This window comes from Xenopus laevis, chromosome 1S, assembly GCF_017654675.1.
Source record: "Xenopus laevis strain J_2021 chromosome 1S, Xenopus_laevis_v10.1, whole genome shotgun sequence".
Lineage (NCBI taxonomy): Eukaryota > Metazoa > Chordata > Amphibia > Anura > Pipidae > Xenopus > Xenopus laevis.
The window spans coordinates 172,613,321-172,624,166 of record NC_054372.1 but is presented as its reverse complement, the minus strand read 5'-3'; the positions used below and the strand labels follow the sequence as shown (position 1 = coordinate 172,624,166).

Genomic DNA, 10,846 nt, shown 5'->3' with positions numbered 1-10,846 from the left:
GGCCCATTTATCAAAGTCCAAATTTATCTCATCATTTTCTGAAAACTACTCCGCACAGGTTTTTTCCCCTTATTTTTCAATACATTTTCCCGATAATTTCCTGTGCAGGGAAAAACCTGAAAAAAATTGTGAAAAAATTAATTGTACAAATTTTCCACCCGAAAACTCTGATTTTTCTTAAACTTTTGCCCGAAGACCACAAAATCTTCGGATTATTGCACGAACCCCAGCGCAGATCAAGATATCTTCAGGACTTCTCCCATTGACTTATATGCAACCTCAGCAATTCTGAGATGCCAGATTTTCTAAATCTGACTTTTTCCATCTTTGGGGTATAATAAATCTGAAAAGATTCGAATTTTATAGTAGAAAAACACAAATTTTGAGGGTTTTTGGCATTCGGAGTTTAATAAATAACCTCCTTAGTGTGGTTGGATTGCGTCTGGTTGGTGGAAATCTGTTCTGATGATTTCCCAAGGTGCGCTCAAAAATTTAAAATATTCAGATCTAGTGCTGCTATTTTTGCAGAATGCAAGTTCTGATGAAGATTGATTTATGATGATAATTCTGCACTACTTCTTGAAAGCTTTCTTCCATTACTGTGGGTCAGTACTGCAAACACTGGGCCATTCCAGGCAGGTCGGCCTTGGCTGGCAGTGGATCTCATGAGAGGTGCATTACATTTGGGGAGTTCCTCCGATGGCTTCTGTTTATGAAATACAGCATTTCTTGGCCTCTGTAGTATTCTCATTGCTGCTTTCTACTCTGAAGTTTTCTGTGGGAAAAGAGCAAACACCTTCCTTTTTACAGCTGCAAACTAATGATAGGATAAGTTAAAGGGGCATTTCATATTTAAATGAATTTTAATTATTTACATTATTGTTGGTTAGTTTAGAAATGTACATGTGTAACGTATAGAAAAGAAATGGCAAAACAGCACTGGCCTCTAGAAAATTGAATGTTCAGTGCACAGTAAAAGGGATTGGAATCCTTCACATAATCTGCATGTTGCAATAACTACTGATACAATGGCACTGACACAAGCATGTGCCCCTGAGATATTTTCCCATTTTACTGTTATTTATTGCTCCACTGAATAAGAAACAGACTGGGACTGGAAACTGCTTGACCTCAAGGTTTTCAGTTGCATAAATGAAAGCACTAAAAATAAAATCATTTTAATTTTTCCCCAGCAGAGATAAGAGATAAACACACAATGGCATCCTGTTGCAGGGCTCCCCCTCATTTCTATAAAGGCAGTGCATGAGTCTATATGAGGGATGCAACGAATTCAGGATTATGGTTCAGGATTCGGCCAGGCTTCAGCCTTTTTTAGCAAGATTCGGATGCGGCTAAATCGTTCTGGCCGGCCGAACAGAATCCGAAAGCTAATTTGCATATGGTGGGGACAGTAATGAAAAATGTTTTCTCCTTCCCACCCCTAATTTGCATATGCAAATTCAGATTTGGTTCGGTATTTGGCCGAATCCTTTGTGAAGGTTTCTGGGGTTCGGCCGAATCCGAAATAGTGGATTTGGTGCATCCCTAGTCTATGCATCTATATATATGGTGTTTAGAAATTACCAGCTGTCTGCTTGTGTCCCATTTCTACCAGAACCTCATACAGAGTTTTAATAGGGTTTTCCTTGGCCAATAGAACCCCATGGAGCCAGATCAGCAGCAACCTGTTACAATGCTCTTTGTAGCTTTCTTTTCCTGTGAAAAAAATGGGGTTAGTACTTGTACCTTTTAATTACACAGGGCAAAATGACAGTCACCCACACTTGGTCCCATCAGCTCTTCTAACCCCAATAGCCAAAAGAGTTATTCACATGAATATGCAATCATCCCAGGGTCACAGTTAAAGAAATGGGGCTCCTGGCAATGCAGGAGGGCTGGGTCCCCTTTTTAAAGGAAAACTATACCCACCAAACAATGTAGGTCTCTATAAAAAGATATTGCATAAAACAGCTCATATGTAAAACTCTGCTTCATGTAAATAAATCGCCACTTCTTCGGGACAACTAATCTCCATGAACTAGAATCGAAATCGCCGGCAGGATGGACTCGGAGCAATCCGTTTACCGAAGTCGCCCGAAGTTTCCTCATGATGCGACTTCGGAAAATGAAGCGCACCGATTGCCATCCCATCTGTTATTTACATTCTAGGCGGCAGGAGGCAGTTCAGGGAGATTAGTCGCCTCGAAGAAGATTTGTTGCTGGGCGACTAATTCCCCCGAATCTGAGCGTGTGGCTCTGCCCTTAACATAGTTTGCTTTTAGATCAGATAACCCCCAGGGAACCTCTGATGGTGAGGACAGAGGTGAAATGGCATCTGTGCCCATCCCCTCATACTGCAGTACAGAGGCAGATAAGTGAGTGATACCGGTTCCTTTATAAGATGCAGCAATGATAAATGTTGATGATTACTGTACCTGTCCACTGTTCCTCAATAGCTTTCACCTGAGCTTCCGTGAACTTCCACCCCGTAGCCATCTTTTTCCATTCGTCCAGTTTGAGGTGCTTATATGCCAGGTTCCACAGAGCAGATCGGATCAGTCTGGTTTTGGATGAATGGTCCTGCTTAAATGTTACACTCTCCTCCTGTTCACCCTGCTCAGTGTTGTCAGAACTTCTCTTAAAAACAATATGAAAAGATGCCAAAGTGTTAAAGCCTGGCACTGGATTCCTTCCATCCAGTATAAATCATATTGTTCATTCAGCACAAATGAGTCACTATAGGAGTAAGAAGAATAGAGCACACAAACTGGCAGAATGGTTTGGCCTTGTTTTCATTCATATCCTGCAGTTGGGGCCCCCCGTTAGGTAATGGTTCGGCTTATGTTGGCTCAAAGACATCAAAGTGAAATTAAAGAAAGGTCTCAGATATTTAAATGGGAGGTTCACCTTTAGTGCAGAGACACGCTGCTATTTCGGGAGGTTAGTCGTCCAGCGACAAATTGCTTTTTCTTCTGGCGACTAATCTCCCCGAACTGCCTTTACATTCTAGCAGGCGGGATTGCATTCGGATCGAATCGGCTTTCCGAAGTAACCTGAAGTTTCCTCGCGCAGCAACTTCGGAAAATCAAGCTTTCCAAGTGCCATCCCACCGACTGACCCCATCTATAAACAAATGCTCTGTAAGGCTACACATGTATTGTTATTGCTACTTTTTATTACTGATCCTTCTCAGGGGCGATTCTTGGTATAATGCCGCCTGAGGCGGCCTTCTTTCGCCGCCCCCTTCCCTCCTCCTGGCACTAACCTTTATAGCGCCGGAGAGGGCAGGGGCGGTCCGCGACGATTCGTGCTGAGAGCGCAATAGCGCTCTCAGCACGAATAGTTTGAAAACCGGAAATTCGGCTCTTAGTTACCAGGAGCGGCATTGGTGCCTCAACTCGCCTCATTGGTGGAGCGCCCCTGATGCTTCTATTCAGCCCTCTCCTATTTATATCCCTGTCTCTTATTCAAATCAATGCATGGCTGCTAGGGTTATTTGGAACCTAGTAACCTGATGGCTAAAATTGCAAACTGGAGAGCTGCTGAATAAAAAAGATAATTAATGCAGAAACCACAAATAACAAAAAATTAAAACCAATGGAAAATTGTCTCAGAATTTCTCCCTCTACATCATACTAAAAGTTAATTTAAAGGTGAACAACCCCTTTAAAAGGGTGCAAAAAAAGTGCATAAACCAGCTGTGATTTTTACCTACAATTCAGCTTTTTCCCCCTAGAAATAACTTCCAATACAGTCTTTCCTGCCCTATCCCCGTGAGCTGAATTGCTAACTATAAAGCATCCACTCAATTGATTCCCCCTAATGTCAACTTTTCTGCCCCTCACCTTTTTCCATTCGTAGTATCTCTCTGCTTTGATAATCATATCGACAATGAGGATGTGATTGCTCCGTGCCGCTGTGCCCAGGGAAGTTTTTCTTTGCTGTAGAGTGTAATGCACCAGTGAAGATGTTACTATGGCATTCAACAATCTGTATATGTCTTGTGCAAACAAAAATAAGTTTTTTTTTTATTTAATTTACAAACTATATATATATATATATATATATATATATATATATATATATTTATATTTATATATATATATACAGTATATTTATATATACACATACTAGACAGCCCCAGTTATTGCTGCTAGCTGATATTTGGGGGAGCACTGAGATGCTGCCAGAGTCATCAAATTTTGCACTTATAATCAACAGCTGCATCAGAAGAAATAGGGGTCCTTCTAAAAGCTGGGTTTATATCATATTCATTTAAAATGCTCTTAATATTTGAGTTGCTGAGCTACCCTTACTCCAGTGCATCATAATGGCAATAGCAAAGAAACAGCTTTATAACTATGCCCCACTATTGCTATGGAAGACATGGGAGGCATATTTACCTTATCAGCAATTGTGAGATCACATCCTGCTATGAGAAGCTTTTCCACCAGCTCCGTGTTCTTGTATTCAGCTGCCAGATGCAGGGGGGTCTGTTGCCTCTGCAGTTAAATAAGAAAAACACAAAGGGGGGGAATTCACAAAAGTGTCCGTAAAATAAGTAACCCAGAAGTGGCGGTCGACAAATTTGTAAAATGTCGTACGAACGGAAAAGGCAGATGTTACCGTTTCTGAATGTCTTGTAAGTCCGACAATTTTCTAAAATGTCGTATATCTTTTCGATCGAGGAATGACATGTTACCGAGCGTTTTCAAAACACAATTTGACCAACATTTTCATTTTGGAGAGCCTAATGTGTCGGAAAAATTGTGGGCAAAACAAATGAGTTCACAAAAATGTCGGGAAAAGTGGTGCTGAAAAAAACACGCCCACTATTACCGACACTATTTCAAAAGTGTCGTACACAGCGGAAAATTGTCGGGTAATTGCTCTGTGAATTTGTCGCCTGTTACTATGACACTTTCTACGACATTTAAAAGACATTTTTTCGTTCCAGACGCTTTTGTGAATTCCACCGAATATCAGTCTTATTTTAATAGAACCCTCTTTAAAGAAAATGTAAACCCTCAAATAAATGTAAAATTGCTCCTCTGAGTCCTTTAGCCATTTACACCATTCTTATAGTTTTCAGGGTATTCGTTTGTACACTAATATGATGAATTTGAAACAACAGTGCCCCCTGCTGTTTTTTGCAGCTAACTGGACACAATCAGTAGAAAATGAAGTTTGTAAAAAAAAAAAAAAGGAAAGTCATTTTTCCTTGCAAAGTACAATGGCAGCCTGTGGGGGATTTACACACAAAAAAAGATGAGAAACGAGTAGCATATTCATCAAAGCTCCAATTTTATTTTTGTGCAGAAAGCTTCTTGCATTTTGGGGAAATGCACGTGGCTCCGATAGACTGGGGAAGAAAGGGAAGAATTCTCGATAACATGAGGAACTGTTGAGTATGAGGAAGGAAGGAAGGATTTCCGGTGAAACACATTGAGGTCTTTATTATCAGTGGGTCTTGGCATGCTTTCAGTACACACATTTTTTTTTGTCAAGAAAACATTGTAGAAAATACTCTGGAAATGTTAAACAGTTTGTTCACCTTTAATGTAACGTTTGTATGATGTAGAGAGTGATATTCCGAGACAATTTGCAATTGATTTTAATTTTTTATTATTTGTGTTTTTTTAGTTATTTTGCAATTTCAGATCCACATAAACCTAGCAACCATGCTTTGATTTGAATAAAAGACTGGAATATGAATAGGAGAGGCCTGAATACAAAGATGAGGAATAAAAAGTAGTAAAAACAATAAAATTGTAGCCTTATAGAGTAGTGATGTGAGGGCCAGCCCGATACCCGTGGGTCAGGCGGGTTCGGGCCGACCTCGCTGCTCCTCTTGCAGGTCATGGGCGGGTTTGGGTTGAGCTCTTCTGCCTGCTCTCACCACCCGCTCCTGCAACTGCCGGCTTTTGACTTCCTGTTCTATAAACTGAGCCTGCCCTGCCCTTTTTGTGACATCATGGACGGGTCGGAGCAGGTCTATAAATGGAATGGGGAAGTTGGGTACAGGCAGGTGCAGGTTGAGAAAAACTCGATCCGCACATCACTATTACAGAGCATTTGTTAGATGGGGTCAGTGACCCCCATTCAGTGGCATAACTATCGGGGGAGCAGTGGGTGCAATTGGGCCAGGCCCCGCACCCCCTCAGGGCCCCCCGGCAGCTCGCCACCGCAGATTCCGGGCGGATTCTGGGAGTACGGGGGCCCGGCTGCAAGTCCCGCGCCAGGGCCCGCCCTCCTCTAGTTACGTTGCTGCCCCCATTTGAAAGCTGGCAAGAAAAAGGCAAATAATGCAAAAACTATAAAAAAGAAAACATGAATAATAATTGAAAAGTTGCTTAGAATTAGTCAATCTATAACATACTATAAGTTAAATTAAAGGTGAACCACCTCTTTCATAGATATTTATATTCTCCATCTGCAAGTAAAAAAGTTTTATTTATTTTTTTTAAAAAGATTGGTTTAATTGTTTCATCTCGAACTTTGATCATTCTGCTCCTGGGTGTATGTGTAAAAATTCTGAGGAAAATGATGCATTGTGGGTAATAAAATTGTAATTTGCCGTTGTGTTTTAGCTCATTGTAGTTATATTCATCGTGCACTTCACGCTGATGCAGCGGTAATAAAGCACTTACCATGTTTGTAGCGTTAATATCGTATTTTCTCTCTAGCAGAATGTCAATGGTATCCATGTGATTATACAGGAGGGCGAGGTGGAAGGGATTGTTTCTTTCCTGTAAAGATATAGTTCACTTTCAGATCACATGACCTTTCTAGTTCCACCCGCTCACATTGCAGTAAATACCCGTAAATACCCCGTAAATAATTAGTATCAACTGTAAACCCCGTTCAGTGAACACACAGAAAACACACACACAGAGCGACACGTAGTTCTTGTTTTTCCATGTGTGTCTCAGGCCGGGTCATTCTGCACCATGAGGACATATTTACATTTAAACTAATGTCAAAGTTCTCCAGAAACTCAAATGTGCCACAACATTAGCAAATTTACTACAACACAAGTATGACCAAGTTTTGGCACATTAGCTTTGCTCTGGTGGACTTTGGTGTCCTTTTGTCGGGCATAATTGTGACACATTACACTCACAAATGGTGTTACTCCGATTTTACAAGAATATATAACGTTGCTGCAAACTTTGGAGGATAAGGAGAAAATTTGCAATTTAGTAATTGCGCCCAGTTGTGTTCTGAACGTCTGATGGATAGCAATGACAAACCATATAAGTGTCCGTACAGCGGCCCTTGGGGAAGGATCACTAATGGAACTGGGTGACACTATGGAAAGAAAGTAAGTGGTTTGCCGAAGAAAAGTGTGTTTTGGTATACTATTACAGTGGAAGCCATGCGCACAAAAACATAGCACAGCAAAAAATGTTGGCAGTTTGATCTTCTCATTGGTACTTGTTGGTTTGGCTGAGTTACCTTTACATTGGCTTCTCTAGCCCAGTTCTACATCCCAGCTCCCCAAATATACCATCGGTGTGCCATGGGTAGTTGGGATCTATACTATTACATTTAGGCCTGGGAGTGAATGTATGTTCTATAAACACACGAAACACAGACATATATGAAGAAAGAATCCAGTGGTCTCTCTACTCTTCTCCTATCTGCCTAATCACTTTATACTCGGTTCCAGTTTGGGGGTAGTAATGTAAAGTGCCGTACAATATGTTGGTGCTATATAAATAAAGTATAACAATAGGGACATTGTGCTGACATCATGTGAAGGTGCACAGTAAGACACTGCAAGGTAAAACACTGCACTGCCAAGCATCATGGTTCTTGATCTAGATGACATTTAGAGCTGATGGTTCTTTCACCTAGACTGCCTCTCTCTCATCTGACTGCCACATTGGAGTTACTCACTGGCCCCTCTTGGAAGCAGCAATTGAGTCATCTATCTGGCCCCAGCTTCTGGAGGAAGAAAATGCTTCTGGCTATACTTTACATCAATGGTAACAACTTTTTGGATAAGACATGGAAGTAAATCAGTGGTTGCATATAAACATAATGGCAACCACCCATTCATTTGGCTCCCATGTGTCCTTGTATTCACAGCTCACAAGCTATATAGAGCTACCAGTTACTGCTTCTTGCAGCTGACACAATCTTGCACCATGGGGCTATTGGTTATATAGTAGAAAACGTACCCAGAAACTCACTCATGCAACTAAAGAATACCGAGTTTTTGTGAAAGGAGGACATTATCACACAATCTGCATTGGGTTATTGCTCACAACACATTTAGATCAGTACATGCCTACATAAATCATCCTTATTCTATTGATAGCTGTCTCTTGCACATAACTGGCCAATAAACAACTACATAAAAATGTCATTATTTATATTCATTATTACATAAACTTGGATGGGAGACAAGGCCTAGATTGTCATTTCTAGTCTCAACAATGCCACAAAACTTGTATCTTGTTCCCAGGGACATTTCTGGGGTTTTCGCTGCCTGAGGCGGCCTTTCAGATGCCGCACCTCCTCACACCTGGCACTTACCTTTGTGAGTGCCGGAGTAAATTGAGGGGGGCCGCAAGCACAGTTGCGCTCTCTGCAAGAACTCTAGCTCTCTAGAAGGACTGTAATTCTGAAAATCAGAATTTCAGCTCTTTTAATTGCAAGAACAGCTTTTTGCCGCCCCTGGTAACCTGTGGGCTGCTGCAGCCTGAGGTGAGTTCTCAACTGACCTTGTGGCACCCCTATTTGTGCCATAAACCTTGCACGGTTGGCTTTTTTATTATATGCAGTCATGCTGCTTCTGACCTCAAACTCAAGCCACACTATGAGGCCCAGACACATTGGGAGTCATTTGTTAACACTGGTCATGTGCAGTTACCCATGACAACCAATGAAATTGTTGACTTTATTGTTCGATTTACAGCTGCCTGAAAAAAGCCAAGCACTGATTGGTTGCTATGGGTTACTGCCTATGGGCAAATTTGCCTAATGTTGATCAAGGAGTCCCATTATCTGCTTTCACAAACCTTTTTTTTTTTTTTTCCAAACTTGTGAATAAGTGTTAATTTAAAGGGATCCTGTCATTGGAAAACATGTTTTTTTCAAAACGCATCAGTTAATAGTGCTGCTCCAGCAGAATTCTGCACTGAAATCCATTTCTCAAAAGAGCAAACAGATTTTTTTATATTCAATTTTGAAATCTGACATGGGGCTAGACATATTGTCAATTTCACAGCTGCCCCCAGTCATGTGACTTGTGCCTGCACTTTAGGAGAGAAATGCTTTCTGGCAGGCTGCTGTTTTTCCTTCTCAATGTCTCAGTGGGACATGGGTTTTTACTATTGAGTGCTGTTCTTAGATCTACCAGGCAGCTGTTATCTTGTGTTAGGGAGCTGCTATCTGGTTACCTTCCCATTGTTCTTTTGTTTGGCTGCTGGGGGGGGGGAAGGGAGGGGTGATATCACTCCAACTTGCAGTACAGCAGTAAAGAGTGATTGAAGTTTATCAGAGCACAAGTCACATGACTTGGGGCAGCTGGGAAATTGACAATATGTCTAGCCCCATGTCAGATTTCAAAATTGAATATAAAAAAATCTGTTTGCTCTTTTGAGAAATGGATTTCAGTGCAGAATTTTGCTGGAGCAGCACTATTAACGGATTAATTTTGAAAAAAAAATTTTTTCCCATGACAGTATCCCTTTAAAGGAAAACGGAACAGAATTCTTTGAGTATGTATCTTTACTTACATTTGCCTTGGGGGTGGACTCAATCCCATTGTTTAAGAGAAAGTTGACAAAGGAGGTGTAGCCATTCTGTGCTGCTATGTGCAATGCACCATAACCATCCTTCAAAGAGAATCAACAAGGAATTAACTCATAATTTCTTCTTCTTAATGTATATTTATACAGCTCTTTTTAAGGAAAAGCCAATGAATCGGGGAGCAGAGCTAGTGTATACATACATTAGTTGTAGTGTTGATATTGCTTCCTCTATTCAGTAATAATTTTGCACAATCGATGTGCCCTCCTTCAGATGCCAGATAGAACGGTGTCTCCCCACTCTAATTTAATATGGCAAAGAAATAGAATGAACATTTTACAATATTTTATTGAATGGTTATAATTACTATTAATGTAGTTCAAGGAAGATATTGACTTTGCTATGAGTCTTATGTGCATATTAATCCCACAATGTTGCCTTGAATCCATTTATGCAATAAATATCCTGCCACTTGGGTTTATCTGTTGGGGAACAGAGGCACAAATACCCCTAGATGAGGGTTACTGCACCCCATGCCAATTGAGAGCAACAGTACTGATTTCAAGCTGGTACAGCTGGCAGTACATATAAATTCACTTTATTCTACATGTCAATAGCCACTGGCTGCACAATGTATTGTTGTTTGTTTGTTTTTGTTTTTTTTTTAGTTGTTTGGCTCAGTTTAGCATCTGGGAGCTTATGTAGCAAATATTCTATGCTGCCTTTTCTGTATTTTTGGCTTCTCGGCAATGGATATAGATATTTAAATCAATGAAAAGAAAGTTTATTTCTGTTCTTGTTCCAAAGCCCTTATATACCGTTTCCCTATTGGGGAATGGCTTTAATTTTCCAAAGTTCTAGTCTGTGTATTTTTCTTGTTAGTTTTTTTGTGTTGCGGTTTAGGGCCACTCAATGCAGCCAAACAAAAACCTTGATCCTGATTTCACACCAAAAACCAAAGATGGCTGCAAAAATGGGGGGGGGACTCTTATATAAAGAGCAAACAATTGCAGTTGCTCTTTACAGTTATTTAAAGTTTAAAGCGCTATAGAATTAAATGGGAACCACTAGTTTTCTTATGCAA

At 40.7% G+C, this 10,846-nt stretch overlaps 1 protein-coding gene across 3 annotated transcripts in view; it reads right to left on the bottom strand.

The window, feature by feature from the left end:
* Positions 1 to 317: 317 nt before the first annotated feature.
* Positions 318 to 10,846, bottom strand: part of ankdd1b.S (ankyrin repeat and death domain containing 1B S homeolog) — a 31,449-nt gene continuing 20,920 nt past the window's right edge. For 2 of the 3 annotated variants that reach the window (XM_041580513.1, XM_041580512.1), the window contains 8 exons: positions 9,965 to 10,063; positions 9,750 to 9,848; positions 6,651 to 6,749; positions 4,404 to 4,502; positions 3,846 to 3,941; positions 2,436 to 2,637; positions 1,585 to 1,716; positions 319 to 775 (listed from right to left, as the gene is read on the bottom strand). In XM_041580513.1, coding sequence (XP_041436447.1) covers positions 711 to 775; positions 1,585 to 1,716; positions 2,436 to 2,637; positions 3,846 to 3,941; positions 4,404 to 4,502; positions 6,651 to 6,749; positions 9,750 to 9,848; positions 9,965 to 10,063 — 891 coding nt within the window. In that variant the 3' untranslated portion in view covers positions 319 to 710. Of the gene's footprint in view, positions 776 to 1,584; positions 1,717 to 2,435; positions 2,638 to 3,845; positions 3,942 to 4,403; positions 4,503 to 6,650; positions 6,750 to 9,749; positions 9,849 to 9,964; positions 10,064 to 10,846 lie in introns of all 3 variants that reach the window. The other variant, XM_041580514.1, reaches the window with a different exon arrangement.